This window comes from Mycteria americana, chromosome Z (assembly GCF_035582795.1).
Source record: "Mycteria americana isolate JAX WOST 10 ecotype Jacksonville Zoo and Gardens chromosome Z, USCA_MyAme_1.0, whole genome shotgun sequence".
Lineage (NCBI taxonomy): Eukaryota > Metazoa > Chordata > Aves > Ciconiiformes > Ciconiidae > Mycteria > Mycteria americana.
The window spans coordinates 2,264,281-2,281,871 of NC_134396.1; the positions used below are offsets into that span (position 1 = coordinate 2,264,281).

Sequence of the window (17,591 nt, forward strand, 5' to 3'; positions counted from 1 at the left end):
AAATGTTAAACAGGTCTCTTCACCTTAGCAAACATTTTTAGCCTGCTTCTGAACCCAGCAAGACAGCAGTAGTATCTTGAGTTCCAGCTTTTCAAATCTATTTTACCCTGTTTAACAACAGTTGTTGGGTAGTGCTTCTAGAATTAGGACATAGTAGATGCCTTTTGGCTTGTTTTCTGAGCATTACCAGCCCAGGCCAGTCCTGGTGTTTAGATTTTTCTTGTTCAGTTAGGGTTTTGCTCATCAGAAATTGTGTAGAGTTATACTGTGGGGCCACATGGGCACTGGTATGTAAAATGCACAATTTAATGTCCTTAATTGAAATTGTTTTTTCCAGATTTTCACTCTAATGGCTGCTTTTTTATATCTTTTTTGTTCTGTTTCATAACTAAAATATTCTGCTTTTTTCCAGGCTCACATTAAATTTCCTATTGACTACCCATATTCACCACCTACCTTCAGATTTCTGACCAAAATGTGGCACCCCAACATTTATGAGGTAAGCTGTTTTTTGAGTAATCTTTTTCTCAGGCATGTGAGAAGCCTTTCTACTTCCTTAAACTTCTGGAAGTATTGAAGGTAGTAAATGTCCCTAGCCATAACTAAAGTGGTTAGCTGTTGGTGTTGAATGTCAGCTTCATGGTTGAACAGTTAAATCTAAATGTTGTAGGAAATGCTGTTCTTGTAGGCAGGGATGGAGCTGTTCTCGTACCTGCAAGTGCAGCAGGCAGCCCCAGCTGAAGTGCCATGCCATGACCGTTGGCAATTTCAGGGGATTCTTGGATCAAGGCTTGTGTATGGGGTCTTACCCTACTGTAATACTTGGGCAACTAGTTGTTGTTTGTACACAGTTGAAGTACACTTCAAAGAGTATGTCCTACAAAATTGTGTGCTGAGACAAGAAATAATGGAAAACAGTCTTCTGCAGCAGACAGCCTACAAATGAAGGGGTTTGGACTTCGGGTGCTCCGACTGCAGAAAGAACTGGAGCTGGGCTGGAGTCCAGCTTCAGGAGGAGTCGTGCAGAGCCCGGTCAGCCTGGGACCAGAGTGAACAGATACGTGTGTACTTAATGTCTGCTAGCCAATTCGAAGTAGCCCTTAGTTCAGTGTGTGTATGGGTCACGTTCAGAGGGTAATGCTGTGGGCTGTCAAGGCCATAATTGGATCATGGTGCAACTAGCAGGTCCAGAAGGGGAATGACTTTATATAGAAGCAATTGGTTCAAAATTACCAAATTTTGTAGAGCTGCATTTGAAAGCTGAAGGTCTGTTGTGGCTCAAAACTTGACTCTTAGTGCAGACCAGTCAAATCCTTGCTAAACTCTTGGATATCCTAGACAAGTGTCAGCCTGTTAGGACTACTGGTTGAATAGTTTGCGGAGCTAAAAGGCCTTTCAAAATGTTCCTGTTGGTGCAGCTCTGTTACCTTGTCACAGGTCTTCCTATGAGAGGTTCTGCACGCTTCCTTTGGGCCCACTTCAAAACAGGAATGTCACTTCTCTTCCTTGCTGTGAACAAACAATGGCTTCAGTTGATGCCTTGGGCTTGGAAGGCCCTTTTCTAACAAGTTGTTGCTCCTAAATGTCCAGCCTGGAATGAGTGTGCTTCAAATGTCATGGTGTAAACCCATGCTGATGGCTTAGAAATAAATGGCCAAAAGCTGCTCAACTTCAGCGCAAAACAGGATAGTAATCAGCTTTAATTACTGGATGCTCAGGAAGATTGCCCGAAGCCCAGGGGCATCCTGGAATCAGCCATCTGACAGTCTTTTGACTTGAGTTTTGGTCTTGGCACAGAATCTTGCATGTAGTCAAGGACGGTGTTTCTCTTTAAGGCTCTATTTCAGTTACATGGGAGTTTGATCTATAAATAAAGACAACTTTGAGACCTGCAGATTATTGTAGATCCATACTGTGGATGTTGATTTTGAATCCAGAAATTCTTATGCAGGAGGTGAGTGGGAAATGGTTACCAAAATGGTATGTACAAAACGAGTCTTGGAAAGGACCTCTCCCAGTCCTGGTGGGAAAGATGAAAAATTGGCTCTAGAAACAACTGAAGGTAGGAGGAGAAACTAACCCAGAACTTGATGGGTGTATTTTGGGGTTACTCTTCAAATACTCCAGCTCTCAGCTTTGTATTTTGTGTTCATAGCAGTATTTCTTGGAGCTGAGGGAATCTGAAGCAGCTTGCAGGCTGTTTTGGAAACAACATTTAAGCAGTGAAGATGGGGCACTGGGATAACTCCAAATGAAACTGAGAATAAATCAGCAAAGGGCTTGAGGTTTGAGGGTTTGTCAGGAGGAGGAAAAAAAATCTTTCAGTGTAAGGAAGATGAAAGAAAGCAGTAGTTTACAGAACCTGCTCGTTGGACCAGATGGAGAGGTTGGGGCTGACGCTCCAGTTCTGAGCAATGAAACTTGAGTAACTTGTGTGTTTTCCCCATCTCTAGTTTACTTGGGTCATCTAGTTGAATTGTGGTAAAACTGCATTCACTTGGTTTTTATTTTTGACATAACAGTTCTCAGACCTAATAAAGTATAGGCTATTTCCCATTGACAGCTGAATATTCCATCCTCCTGGTTTATATCTTTCAAAAACGTATGTAGGGAAAGGCTCTCCCCTTGACTACACTGATCCCTCAAACCTTGTGCTGATCTCGTCAGGCCCCATGACACTTTTACCCTTCCAGACTCTCTAATGCAGTGCTGCCCTACTTGAATTTCCAAACATGTAACATTTACTGTTGCAAGAGGGAAACTTCTCACATTCTTGCTTCCCTTCATATTTTCATGTTGCCACATATCTGTTTGTCCACGTGCTGCTGACCTGATCACTCAAGGAACTTCACCCAAGTGCTATCATGCTTTTCTCCTGGCCACCAGCACTGCATTCTCCCAGGAGATGGTTAAAGAAAAAAAATGGGTAAACTCATGGAAATTATTAATAAAACCAGAATAGTCTGTGAATATAATGTAACATTAGTAAAGTTAACTTACCTTAAAATGATACTAAAAAAAATATTTCTAGAGTGCACAAGCCTGTTGGAGTCCTAAAAAGGAAAGTGCCTTGTTATGGCAAACCGTTCCAGCAATGTAAGTGCATGCTTGGGTATTGAGCAGCTCCAGGTGCTATGTCGCTGTGCGTAGTTGTGTTCTTGACAAAAACCTGCTTCAAAATGACGAGGACTTGCTAGATTAGCATACCTGGCAGGATTAGTGAGCTGCTGAAATCTGGATACTGATCACAAGCCTCCAATGTTGAAGTAGGATCTGTTTGGCTATAAAACAGATGTCATTGTTAATCAAGGTGAGTTGAAATACTTGGGAGGCCGTTCAGGTGAGCTGCTGCTATCTGTACCTGTGATCACTGGCATGGGCTCAAAGGCACGGATGCTATCGCTGTGAGCAGTGCTGCTTTATGCTCTGGCTTCTATATGTTGAGCAGTGTTGGAGGGTCTGCAGGACGTAGCTGAGAGCCGGTGCGTGGCGAGCTGCCAGCCTGGAGTCTCAAGCAGAACTGATCAGCAGGTTCCTGTCCTCTTGTTCCTATCATCAGCCTGTACCTTGGATCAGGGTGACAAGGGACAGTGTGAGCACTGCCTGTCAGCTGTGGCTGTGCCACCTGAAGGTGTGGGGCTGCCTCGAGAAACTTGTAAGTCATCCCAGCAGCCAGCTGCAAGAGGCAGCAAGCCAGCAGGGCCTGGAGAGGCCAACATCTGCTGGCCAGCCTCAGGCCCCATCTGCACCTTCACCCCATCCTGCAGTAAGGCATTGGGACCCCACGAGTCCCTGGAGTCCGCTTCAGGGCAGTATGCTGGTGCATACTGCTACAGCACTCCTACAAAGTAATCATGTCAGAGTGCTGTTGCTGATGGAGAATCGGTTTTACAGGCTTCTTAAAGTGTTTATAAATGGTAGGCATTAAGGAGTTTTAAATCCATATTCAGGCTATAACACTGGTGATTAAAACACAGATTGAGGATTACATGGCTGTATGGCTTCCATATGCTGCCAAAATATTCTTCCTCTTGCATGCTGGAAGGGATTTTCAGTGAAACCTTCAGAGAATATGTCCTGCTTTTTCACCTGATACTTCAGACAGCTGTGTCCTAGGGGAGTGGTGTAAGCCTGCCCTGTACCATCCCTTCGACCTCCTCGTGTCAGGGGAGAAGCACTGTTTTGATACCTGAGCACTCAGCTACCACTGGGAACAAAGAATTTTTTTAACCCTACTTTGGGTCTCTTGTGACTAAAGCTCATGTCTATCACTATGACAGTATTTGCTATCTGGAGACCAGTTTAGTTTTATGTGACTTTATTACTATTTTTGCTTACTTTGCTACATTCCTTAAACCTCTTGACTTGAGATTGTTTTGTACCAATTTGCAGACTAACTCTGTTTAGCAAGGGAAGCTTTTAAACATACATACAGTAGACCCAGGAAGAATTGAGAATGGTTTCCAGTTCTTGCATATTTTTATTGGCACTTGAGGTGTTCATATCAACAAGGTTAAACTGCTCAGAACATAGCCAGAGTGGTGGAGTTGAGTTGTCAGACCTCTACCTCTATTCTCAACGTTTGTTTCTGTCTTGCAGAATGGAGATGTATGTATTTCAATCCTTCACCCACCTGTAGATGACCCACAAAGTGGAGAGCTGCCATCCGAGAGGTGGAACCCTACCCAAAATGTCAGGTAACAGCATGAATCCATGATGCACAACAGGGCCCTCAAATGCCTGTTGTCTCTCTCCAAGACTAAGGCCTGTGTTGGGAGAGGTTTGGAAGGGAATTTAAGACTTTGGGGGTTTTAGGGCTTCAACTGGGTGGGAACTGGACTTATCAAGCTGTCTGAAAATACTGGAGTGCTGTGTGTCCTGATGCGGGGCTAACAATGTGGAGACTTCTGTCCTGTTCACAGGGTTTCATGCTCATAAATCAAATTATCTCAAATGTTCTAGCATTTCCCTGTCCATGTTATGCTACACTTAGGCTTTTCAAACTCGTCCAAGATACCACTAGTGGAAAAGAACACTTTTTGAGTATTCAGGCCCATTCAGGAAAGCATAATCCTAGCTACTGTTTGCCTTCCAGTATTTGTCTGTCTCCTATCCTGTGCAGCATGGTATCTTGAGCAGTTAGCCAGGTAGTTTTCTTCCTGCCAAAAAACCCAAAGGATCACTATGTACTAGAGGCATTCAAGGCTAACCTGTCTGTTTTTTTGAAGCATGAGCTGAATTTAATGCTCGTTAACAAGATACTGCCAATAAAGAACTGATAAAACTCATATCAAGTAGCAGCTCACTGACCTGTGCAGCTGGAATAGTGAGTGACATAGTGGAAAAAACTTAAAGTAAGGTGTTCTAGCTTCTCATTTGGATAATGCATCAGATTAAAGTTAAAATAATTGCCTCTAGATTTTTAGCATATCATATGGGAATTATGCTTGCTTTCAGAGTGATTTATTAGATGTTGGTTCCCCAACTTGAAATCATAGTTATTTATTGATTAAACCCAGCTAGGGATCTCGGCACACCTGAGGGAGTGCAGTCATTTGAAAAGGGTTGTCTTGATAGTTTGACTCAGCTTTCATCTAACTTGGCTTCATTAAATTAATTTGAAAAGAGCCTTTGTCAAAGCAAAGATCTAGCAAGGGGGATTTATTGGATTCTTGACCCTTGGAATAGGATTGTAACACTCTGCAAAGTGCTGAACTAGAGCTAATGTGGCAGGAGACTAGGAATTGTAGCAGTCAGCAAACTGTAACAACTGATGCTCCTCCTGGAGTGTGCAACTTCAAGGTTAAAAAGGCTCAAGAGAAATGGCGCGTCTTAGCTGCGTGAAGTCATGAAGGGGTGGGAATCTGTCCTGAGCTTGAGGTAAATGTTATCCAATCCATCTGTACCAAGTATGACTATGAAGCAATATCTCAAAGTTCTAGTTCAGATCTTTAAAAAAAGGAAAAAAGCTTAAATGCTATTTTAAGCTATATATTGCTAGGTTATGTTCACCTGTCCCTCTGCTCACATGGCTATTAAACTGTTTTCTTCATATATCTGATATGGTTAGGACTAGGTGACAAGCCTCAACTCATAGTTAGGAAACAGCTTTGGGCATTCATTACTTACATCACACACGCATTTTGAGTATTTCATTATATACAACCCTAAAGATTGACATGAAACTCTTCATGGTGCTAGTTTTGATTTCTGCTCTCCCTTACCATGGTGCAGTTTCTGGTCCTTACTCTTGTGGGATGTGTTGGGCTTAAGGGTGACATTTAGGGAGAAAACATTCCTCAGCTGTATGAGCAAACAAATAAAACTAGTCTGCTACCAGCATCACCCGTAGGGATAAGTGCCAATAGAAACGCATCCTGCTGGGGTCCCATCTGGGTTTGCAAGGCTCCAGGGTGTCAGACAGGAGGCAACAGGGCTGAAGGTGTGGGAGGAGAGCATGCTTGTAATGAGCTGGATGTGTAACCTAGGGCTTCTCTTCAGCTGCTGAATTTTGTAAAGCCTGCTAAGGATTGACTGTTTACTACAGGTGACTGTGGTTGAAGTGTCTGGAGGGGGAATGTCATTCTTCAACTTTGAGACTGCCTGTGCTTCCATCTCTAATGGTGTCAAGCATGCTCATTAATTTTTGTAAACACAGCCAGTATGGACTTTCCCATCACTCAGAGCTTGATGAGGCAGGCATAAGTAAATATGGCAAACGTCCAGCAAGATGTGAAGGAATGCAGCTGTGATCTGTGTGGCAGAGAATGCTGCTTTTCTTCTCACATCTCAAGTCCCATAAAGCTGAGGAAGTGGTGCCAGGGCTTAGAGTTGAGGCTCTTTGGACATTTTAGTTGCCCTTCCTTTGAGGTGCACAGGCCAGAACTGAGCACAATATTCAAGGAGTTGGTACATCTGTATCTTGTGAAGATATGTGATGCCCTGTACCACTATTGCTTTGTTTCCTGAAGATGCCCATTTTTGTTGGCTTTTTTAGCTGCTTAAGATCTGGGCGGTTTCTGCAACCAGCTCAATGCACTAACACGACTGTCAGTACAGCCTAAGCCAAAACTTTTTACTTTATGCTGGAGAGTAAAAATGTGCTAAGACAAACCTATACCTACCTCTAAAGGTGGCTCTGAGAGGCTGCCATGTGGATAGCAGCTGGAACAAAAAAAATACCCTTTTTCAACAAGGTATATAACAGGATGTGCTGGTTGGGAGCCCCAGCCAGTCTACATAATGACTGCGTTGGATGAAGTTCATCTGTGTCTGAGCCTTCTGTTGATACGTGGAGAGAAAAGGGCACTTAACAGGTCTGTCTCCTTGAGCCTCTGCTGGCTGCTCTCCCCTGCTGGTAAAGGGATGTAGAGAGACTCTGAAAACAACAGCACTGTAAATACTTGAAACAGCTCACTGTTCCCCAGAATGGGGTGGGGGATGTAAGAAAGCAGAAGGCAGGCTTGAAATCCCTACTCTTCATGCAGTCAACTTGCATGAAACAACATGCTAGAACAACCTTGCCTGACACGGAAATAGATCCCTGACAATATTGCAGAGGGCCAGTCTGTATCTGGTCCAGTGCACTTCATATCTGATGCTGAGGATGTTTTCAGTCCCATGTGTTTGAACTTTTTTGTGGTTTTGGTCCTGTCACATCCCATGTGTTGAGATCCCTTCCTGTTACTGTACCTTGTTCATCTTGCTAACCCACAGCAGCAGGGTTTGAGTCCAGAGCAGACTGTCCAGCTCTTAAGGTATCAACGCAGTGATGGAGCTGATCTAATGCACTGGTCAGGAATGAAGAGCGCAGAGAGCCTCATCCCAATAGACAGTTGCCTTGGTGTATTTAAGTAGCTTTCCAGTGACTTCGGAGTCTGGGGCACCGCAGTGGAAACTGGCTTCTCCTCACTTTGTTGATGAAAGCATGGTAGAGCAGATGCTAAATCCAGACATGAATTCCTGTCCTCAGCCTTCCCTAGACTTTGCTTGCTCTACAGTAAAGCTGCTGTAGCGATGCTGGAGCTGACATGCTGGCTTTACAGCCTGTTTTCTGGGAATCAAAGGCTTTTAAATGAATTCTTGAGATGAAGTAGAAGATGTTCTCTCTTCTGCCCATCATTCCAGTCTGACCAGACAGTTTTTTCCAGAGCTGCTGTTCTCTTTTCCTATTGAATTATGTCATTTGGAAAATAAATTGTGTAAGACTCTCCTGATAGCAGTGCTGAACAGTCTGGCCAGACACAAGTGTTTACTTTCAAAACCTTTCAAGAAACTCAGCATCCAAATGACCAAGCATTTCCTGGAATTGTGTCCCAGATACATGATCTGGTAGATGTGCTCAGCATGTGCTGCTCTGCCTGTGCCCCTAAATCAATGCAAGTACAGCTGGGGCTGTAGTCTCCTTTAATCAAGTTCTGCAAAGCAGTTGCTATGTACTGCTGTATTTAAGACTTACTCCTTGTCTCTTGTTCTTCCCTTCCATTTAAATCGAAAGCTGTTGCTAGCAGGATGACCTTGGACATGTAAAGCTATTGCGGTGGTAGCTACAGCCAGGTGGCTGGGTGTGTAGAGCTGCCTCATGTGACTTGCTGTTGAGTTTTGTGCTGGTTGTGGCACTGTGTGAGCAGCGAAGGGTTGAATCTCTGAAGTGCAAAGGGTTGTAGGAAATGCAGGAGAAGGGTCTGGGCAAGGCAGGTGGTGTTTGCCCCTGGTAAATGCCAGCAGAGTGGGGCAGCTAGCAGCTCTGTGCTGCTGCTAGAAATCCAGGAATGCTCTCCATCTGCTGGGGGCTACGTGACTGGCGCATGCTGGCTCTGCTGAGTACCAGCAGCTGAATCCTGCTGGGTCCTTGGTGGCTTGCCTGGGTATTGAAAAACATCTGCACTGTCTTCCCCTTGCTGTGCTCGTGTACTTACAGCAGCCTTAGCTGTGCATGGGCTGAGGAGAGGAGACCCGGCCACAGCTCTAACCTCCTAGCAGCTGGTGGGGCAGGGAAGGCAGTGCAGCCTCATCTCATGGTCTTGGGTCCTCCTCCCTACACAGGAGGCAGGCAGAGACACTGGCTGTCTGCTGGGCTGCCAAATATCACCAGGAACAGGCTCACCAAGCAGGTTTCCAGCCCCACACCATCCATGGGCAGTGTGGACAAGCTGAATTCAGGTCTGATCTGAGCTTTAGCTGCCACCCCTTCACAAGCATGTGGACAGACGTGATGATCTGTGGTCATATTAGGTCCTTGAGGCTTGTATTGTGTCACCTTCTCTTCGCTGATGGCTGGGGTCTGAAGTTCATAAATATATGCTCTCGCTTCAACTATTATCCTTAGCTACCCTTAGCTTAAGTTTCAACTTTAAACAAGTTTCTGATGCATCACATAAAGAAGGCATCAGCATCCAGAATCCATGAATGTGTTAGCTCTGACTCTGCTGTTGTGGTTACCTTTTTCAGGACTATCTTACTGAGTGTAATCTCTTTGCTTAATGAGCCCAACACATTCTCTCCTGCCAATGTGGATGCGTCAGTCATGTTCAGGAAATGGAGGGACAGTAAAGGAAAAGACAAGGAGTATGCTGAAATCATAAGGTAAGCTTTACCATGTGTGATGCTGTGCTACCAGCCTCCTGCTTTGAATCCTGTAAAACAGGCTGCTTGCACAATTTGCTGAAACCAGCTTCTCACTGTGATTGCTTTGGAAATTAATGTTACCATTTTATTCCAAGTCCATGCTTCTGGTCCCTCTAGGTTTTTCAGCACACAGAAGCAGTGCAAACTTCTGGAGCAGGAAGATTGGGCTTTAAATTGTTCTTTTTTCAGACTAATCTGGCATGATGCTCTGCAAAACCTATTGGCTGCTAGTAAATCCCAGTCGAAGTCCCCGCTTGCCTGTGAGCACTGCCTTCGTTGCTTGGGATGTGATTCAGACTGACTGCATCCTACTAATTCTGTGCTTAATGCACTCATGAATCATAATTTTGTCCCTCCAATTCGAAGGGATATCAGTGGGATTTGGCAAGCGTTTGCAAAGCTGGGTTTGGTTAGCTGGAAGCACTGTTCAGTCTTGACTGTCCTTTGCTGAGAAGTTCATGGTTCATCAGGTGCTGTAGGGAGATGATGCAAACTTGAGCCAGGGCTGCTGTAGTGCAGCGGATGGGCAATCTGTAGGGCAGTGGGACCACTGTCACACTTGGCTGGTGAAAGACCCACATCTGCATTGACTCCTCTAGCTGGGCATGCAGGATATACCCCTGGTTGGAGCTTCATAGGGCTGGGCAGTCAGTCTGTGCAAAGAGCCTCGCTGGGAGGTTATCGTAGTCCCCTCCAGCTCCCTTGGCTTCCGCAGAGCTGGATGTACTCCATAAACAGAGTATGGCAGACCGATGAGCAGGTGGGTGGGGGTGAAGGGACAGGCTGCCATCTGCTCCTCTCCCTGCTGGGAGGAACAGTTCACAGCCTGAGTGCTGCTGGGAGGCAGCAGCCAGAGCCTGTCCTGGGGTGACAGGAGACACTTGTCTCCTGCCAGCCCCAGGCAGCAGCAGGGTTACCGCTGCGTCTCGGGGGGTGGCCACATGCTCAGACTGCTCTTACCCTCCAGTGGGAGCTCAGAGCTGCCGAATGCTTGTGGAACTTGCAGTTTCGAGCATGCTGGGGTAGAGTCATCAGTGGTGGAGTCAGGTCATCTTAGGAGATCCCTGACAGTCCCTTCTGTAGCAAGTGTAATGAAATTTGCTCTGAGCTCTGGCAGGTCTCTAATGTGGAGTGCTGTAGAGTAACTGATTTCATATGTTGCTGAGAGCGTGTGTGCTGCAAACACCCTTGGAGTGCTCCCAAGCCCGGGGCTGCAGGAACTAAATCTGTTTCTAGTGCTGCTTCAGCCAGACACCGGCTTTCCTGACTCTGAGCTGCCAGGAGGGCTGGGCTGGGGGGCTGGCCGGGAGGTGGGGAGCTGAGCCATGCTGCTGCTGGCACACAGCCCTGCTCATGTTGCTGTGTTGTCCTTACTGCAGGAAACAGGTTTTGGCTACCAAAGCCGAGGCAGAGAAGGATGGTGTGAAGGTCCCCACTACGCTGGCAGAGTACTGCATCAAAACTAAAGTGCCTTCCAATGACAACAGTTCAGATTTGCTTTATGACGACTTGTATGACGACGACATTGATGACGAAGATGAGGAGGAGGAGGATGCCGACTGTTACGATGATGATGATTCTGGCAACGAGGAGTCGTGACCTGCTCCCTCTATGCCCCTGTACTGCCCTGCCGACTCAGGCCAGAAGGGAGCAGCGGTAACCTAGCAGCAGTCCAGCAAAAAAGTGTGGGGGGGGGATCAAAAAAAAACTTTTTGTCTCCTGCTGTCTCCTGTTGTATGGATCTGTTTGCTCCTTTTTTATGGACCTCTTAGAGACCCTCCACAGAATGTCTGAATTCTTGCATTCTTAACCCTTTCATCACTGTATTATGATTTCTTTTTAAAAAAGAAACTCCCCTTTTCACTTCTACGAAACGCTCACAGCGAAACAGGTTTGCTCTCATTTAGATTTCTTGAATTAAATACAGTCTTGCATTGAGATGTTAAATGTATTTAAAGCTGGAACAAACCCATTGGAAGCTGAGTTTTCGGGAGCTCAAGTGCTGCATTGACTGGGAAGAAAAAATCCACACAAAGCAAATTGCCAAGGTTTAGCTGCTCCATTTACAATAATAGCGTGTGTACATTCATTTAGCGTTGTGGTGGTGGCTTTTCCTTTATAAGGTGTGGGGCGGAGAGTGTGAAGCTACTGTGTGTTGAGCTTGATGGGATGTCACTGAAAGGTACAGTATTCCTTTTCAGCCTGCTGAAGTTAGGAAATAGCTGGCCCCTGGAGCCCTAGAGGGCACTATCAGCTTTGTCTCTGAAAAAGGCTTGTGATACGAACCCTAAAATAAACACTTAACACTTCACATCTGTACAACTGAGCCCTGGGTTGCTCTTTTTTTTTTTTTAAGACTAGGTTGGGGTTGAAAAAGTTCAGTTTAGCTGTGCTGTTGAGATCTGCTGCCAGCTGCCCCTCTCCAGAGGGAGAACAGACATGCATCCCGCTGTTCATCCTGAACTTCTTTTTAGCAGTGGGAGAGATGGATAGCCTCCTGCCCCAGCGCTTGCTAGCAGCCTTTGCTTCCTACAGCCAAAATCCAGTGCTGGCCTGAGCCTTCCTTCTGTTGCTTATGTAGGTCATGCATTGGTAAGTGCAGCTCTGCTGCAGCCCTGTGGGCTCAGCGGGGTCAGCAGGAGTCAAAGCTGCCTTTGGTGACTGCCTGGGGTGGCCAGGCTGTCCCTGTACCCACAGGGGTGGCTGGGGCATGCGGCAGAGGGGATGCATGTGTGCTGGGCTCTCCTCTGCCTGGCTGGCTGGGGCTTGGGTGAGTGTGTGCAGCCCCACAGGAGAGGGTACACAGTGCTTTCAGGCTGGAAGAGAAGGCTGGGGGCAGGGTTTGACAGGCTCTTTAGCAGCATGCTTCAGCTGGTGCACTGAGCTCGGCCTCCTGCATGTTTTTGGGAGCCCTTGGCAGAGCTTAGGGCCCTCCCTCATGGGCAGGGGGGCATCCTGCATGCTCGTCTCTGCAGAACCTTCTTCCTTGGTCCCTCTGCACCCTCACCCCATTGCAGTGTGCTGCTCTTGTTTGGCTGTGGTGCAGTGGCCTGAATTCAGCTTTTGCATGATCCTGTGATCAGCAGCCAGCCCTGCCCTCCTGCCCTGAGCCCCAGCACCTCCACCAGGACCAGACCTGAGGTGCTGGCCCTTGGGCAAGACCCTCCATTCCCACAGGTACAGAGGCAGTTACCCTGCTGAGAGCTGTGGGCTTTGGCATTTATGCCTCCCCTTCACATATCTCAGGGTTTTCAATGGTACATCACCAGCTGTGGTCCCTCGAGGCGTACTTTGGTGGGAGTAAACTTTGTTCTGCGATCAGCTCGGGGGCTGTGTCCCAGGGTGAGGAGCAGGGGGATGAGAGCAAGTTCAAAGTGTGCTGCCTGGAGGGAGAAGAGGGCAGGGCAGCCCTTGGGGAGGGGAAGAAGGCTGGTGGGGCTCTGTTTGAAGTGAGCAAGGCAGATGTGTTTTTCAAAATGTTGCTTGGCTGGGATTTGCTGCAGCGGGGACAGTCCTGGTTCCTCTGCCCCAGGGTGTGCTGGTGGTGCATCCCTCTGCCCCCTGCGGAATAAAGGCAGCCCACCCCAAGGTGATACTTGTCCTCGGTGGTCCCTTGACAGTCTGGCCTCCTGCTTGTGTGTTACCTGGGGAGGCAGCTGGACCCCTGCCGAACTGTCCCACAGCTTGGCCTTCCAGCAAGGACTGACTCAGCCCTTGTGCTTTTTGGAGCTGGCAGGGGGGCTCCCCTGCATCCAGTGATGGTGTGGGGCACCCTGCAGCTTCACTCCAGCCCTGTGAGGGCAGCGCCAGCATTGGCAAATGGGTTCCTGGGTCTCCTGGCTGCAGGACTGGTCTTGGGGCTGCACTTGAGACAGGGACACCAATCTCCAGCTTTTGAGGGGCTGTTGGGGGTGAAGGAGCAGAGTATGGCAATGCTGGCTGTGCTGATGACTTGGTTTGAAATGAGGATACTGCATCTTTCAGGATTTCCCTTGTATTTTTGACCATCTTCACTGTATACTCTCCAGTGACTTGTATTTTCAAGCTTGGTGTTGTAAGATGCATTATCATGACTCTTCTGTTACACCCCCCCCTCCCCCTTTTTAAAAAAAAAAAAAAGACAAAAAGCAACCTATTTTGAGAGCTCCTACATTAACCAGACTAATTTTTCTTCCCCACTGTCCTGTGCAGTGTCATTGCTTATTGACTTGCTGGTTTCGTTTTTTTGAGATACAAACTCAAGTACGAGGGTTTTTTTTTTTGAAACTATTTAAGAGATTGCAGAAAAATGTTTACCTGATCTGTGTATTCTGTTTTTTTTCTTAACCCTTTTCTCTTGTCTCAGCCAATATTAGCGTTTACATTGGCAACTACAACCCCCTTCAAATGCAGTTTTCAACCATTCTGAAACCAGCAGGGTACACTAGATTTCTTAGTAGTTTTTCTTAGCTGAAATCCCAATGTTTTCCTTTTTTTCTTCAGTATAATTTACCAGAAAGAATTAACTGATGCATTTTTGTGTTGTCTTCCCCTTCAGTAGTTATATTTTGTCTTTTCTGCACATCTGTCTACTAATAAAAATGTGAAATGAAAATATTCCTGTACTGTTACTTGCCTGTTAATTGAGCTGATTTGTTTGCATGGGTTACTTAAGCTTTGAATAACAGCTGTTCCCAAGTTCAGTGCTGTTCCAGTATTGATGCCTATACATAAATATCTGTAAGGTTTTTTGGAGAAGAAAGCTGCTGAACCCAAGACTAAAAAATGAACTGAGTTAGAGATGTACTTTGGGCTTTGCTGTTATATTTAGGCTTCCTAAGTCAGGAAGGGGGAGACCAGGGGGAAGATGGTTTGTTGTCTTATATGACTGCAGCAGGGATGCAGGACTTGGGGCAAAGCTGCTGCAGCCATGGGGCTGGGGTGCTGCTGGTGGCTGGTTCCCTGGCAGGGCAGGAGCACAGTGCTCCCAAAATGGTCAGACAAGGCAGCTTCCTGGGAGCTTGCTTCCATGCAGAAGGCTGGCAGAGGAACTGAGGTCATCACTGCCAGCCCTTCAGGGTGCTTGCCCTGCCTGGCCCATGCTGTTCCCTGCAACCTCAAGAGTGGAGAAGTTTGTTTTTGCAGTGCCTCACTGCTGCAGTCAAGCTAAAATTAGCAGGGCAAATGTACAGGAGCTGCACTTGCTGCACTTGGCATTGTTTGCAGTGCAGCAACTGCTGAGTCAAATGTGGCCTGAGTGCTTTGGCTTCACAGCTGTGCTAGGGGAATAGTGATGGCATTTCAGAGCTGCTTTCCCTGAGGAATCTCCATATTGGGGAATAGGACTGAGAGGGATGGTGCTGTCTGGGCCTTCTGACTTAGAACAGGCTTGCTTTTATCTCCTGCCTGGCTCCTACAGCACTGGGCTGCCCAGAGCTGCCGGTAGCTTCTTCATCCAGCACAAGGTGTGGTACCAAAGGCAGGACAAACTCTCCAGCCTGCCCTGCACTGGGTAAACCCGGCTGCCACTTGTGCAGGTTTTTTTTCCTTGATGGCCAAGTGCAGCTGACCAGCCTTGGCTCTACCACCAGACTGTGGAACAGGGGATTAGAGAGGAAATTGCTGCAGCAGCCCTGCTGGAACCAACAGTGTAAGGAAATGGGAAAACAGCCCTTTTAGTCTCACCTGGAGAGGAGGGGAGCCTGTGTGTGGCTGACTGCACTGTGCTGCCTGCAGGCAGGACCCCAGAGCAGTTGAGAAGGTGCTGGAGTTGCCTTTGCTGCCTTGTGCTGGAGGGCAACACAGCCCATCACCTCCAGGCCTGGAAGCACTGCCCTTCTGTGCACACAGCCACTGCTGAGGTTGGAAGTTGTGCAGCTGGGGACAGCAGAGAAGCACTGGCTGAAGTCCTTGCAAGGGAGTCTCCCTTGCAGCTGCTCTGCAACAAACCTAAGGCTCAGGGGATTGCTGTGCGCTGGCACCAACTCTCACGTGTTGCCTTTTGGCACTTCCAACTGCTTCTGCACCCTGACACACAAGCAAGGACTGCCCCACCCCTGTGGGGTAGCAGTGGATGTCTATAAACAAGGAACAAAGGTGGCTTTGGGGCAAGTTTGTTTTCAAAGAATAGCTCCTGTGAGGCAGCAGCTCAGACCAAGGGTAAATGAGGTGCCATTGCTTGTAAGCCCTGCAGGTTCAGCTGCTGGTGCAGCCCCTGTACAGACTGGCAGTGTCCCCAGCCTGCAGAAACGTTTTTGCCCTCCTTGACATTCAAGCCCCAAAGCTGGTGGCAGTGGGACAGCAGCTGCCAAGGGCTTGTGGCAGCTGCTGAAGTTTGACCAGTATCAAAACTTGCGCTGGGGCAGAGGAATGCCAGTGCAGGTCATGTTGTGCTGCTCAGAGGTTGGGGGAGGGCTGGGTGACACACTGACTTCTTCCAAGCCAGCTGGGTCTCACAGGAGCTGGTGGAAGTGTGACTCTTAAAGTGGTTTTCTTGTGGTAGAAACAAATTTTTCTCATGGTAGGTTTCTACCATGGTTCTCATGGTAGAAACAGATTTCTTTTTCATGCGGGTCTTGAAACAGAATGGGGAAGTACAAAAAAGCCCCTCACCTGCTGTGTGGATGCATACAGCTTCACATTTGCCCACCTTCTCTGCTGCGTGGGGCCAAGACACTCAAGAGGATGAGCCTGGGGCAGAAGCTGTCCCTCAGGAGCCCTCACCACTGACCTGCCTGCTGGTGGAGGCCATGGACCTCATGGGCAGTGCTGCAGGTCTGCTCCCTCTTTACCTATCCCAGCTGCTCTGGAGGGACTCAGAGCGCAGTGCCAGAGGATGCTTACAGCAGGAGTCAGGGTGCTGCCCAGGATCCCATCCCTGCTGCAGCTGCCTGTGAGCTCTCAGCACCGAGGTGCACTCACCTGTGTCACAGTATTCAGCAGCCCCTGCAGACCCATCTGGTGCTCTTACCCTCCCTGCTGAGCTCTTGTTGCAGGAGCAGGTGGAAAGGGACAGGCAGTAAAAGCAAAAGTGCTCCTGGAGCCTTTGAAAATGCAGACAAACATGTGATATGCTCAGATCTTTATTAGGTGGAGGAAGGGCTAAAAAGAAATAAAACTAAAACATTCACCGCACTGGTGTAGGACAAGAAGGACCAGGAGTTGCCTCCAGGGTCTTTGTTTTAAAAAAAGTGGGGAGGGACAGGTGAAGTTTCCATCCAGTAGTTCTGCCTTTCCTGGGCAGGGTGGCTCAGGGCAAAAAGAGGTACAAGACACAGCTTATACTTTTATTTAAGAAACCGCTACATAGTTTTTGCCTCTAATGATGCAAAGGAGGTTCCAGGACACACTGAGCCATCCAAAGTCTCTTGCTAGAGAAACAAAAAACCCCCCCACAAACAAAAAAGAAAACCCTCTTTTTTTTATTATTCAAAAATTGAAAAATAAAAAGGTGAGGCCACAGCTCAGGGCCACAGTAACCAAACTGCCCACGAGAGTTCGTTTTCCACAGCAAGAGGGAGGGGGGAGACAAAAGAAAGGGGAAGGCCCACAAAACATTCTTTTTTCTTTCTTTTTTTGGTTTTTCTCTTTAACAGCTATGCTGGGGGCAAAAATCAAACCAACAGGACACATCTTGATTCTTTTTGATTCCTTTTCTTTTGGGGGGGTGGGGAGGGTGGGGCAGGCCTCCTTATTTGCCTGAATTTAGAACTGCATTAAATAAATGGCCTCCAGCTCCAAAAAAATGGCGCAGTTTGTCTTTGACAGAGTTATAAAGCCCATAGAGCTTAAAAAAACAAGGAAGGATGCCCTGGTGCAGATGGGAAATGAATAATTAGTTTTCCTACAAAGAAAATAAAATAGGCTGCAAGATGCAGAAGACCACATTTAGGCTCTATTACATTTACAAATACATACATAAATATATTACATACAACAGCAACTCAAAGAGGAAGCGGGCGAGTCACACAGAGGATGGCTGGCTG

The 17,591-nt window shown here is 47.2% G+C and overlaps 1 protein-coding gene across 2 annotated transcripts in view; it reads left to right on the forward strand.

The window, feature by feature from the left end:
- The window catches only part of UBE2R2 (ubiquitin conjugating enzyme E2 R2), a 262,560-nt gene that overhangs the window by 40,681 nt on the left and 204,288 nt on the right, over positions 1–17,591 (forward strand). Inside the window, exons 2-5 of one of the 2 annotated variants that reach the window (XR_012778945.1) lie at positions 413–499; positions 4,600–4,697; positions 9,451–9,585; positions 11,007–11,312. Coding sequence is in view for 1 of the 2 variants with exons in the window: in XM_075526582.1 (XP_075382697.1) it covers positions 413–499; positions 4,600–4,697; positions 9,451–9,585; positions 11,007–11,226 (540 nt within the window). In the remaining variant the exon portion in view is untranslated. Of the gene's footprint in view, positions 1–412; positions 500–4,599; positions 4,698–9,450; positions 9,586–11,006; positions 11,939–17,591 lie in introns of those variants that run through there. The other variant, XM_075526582.1, reaches the window with a different exon arrangement.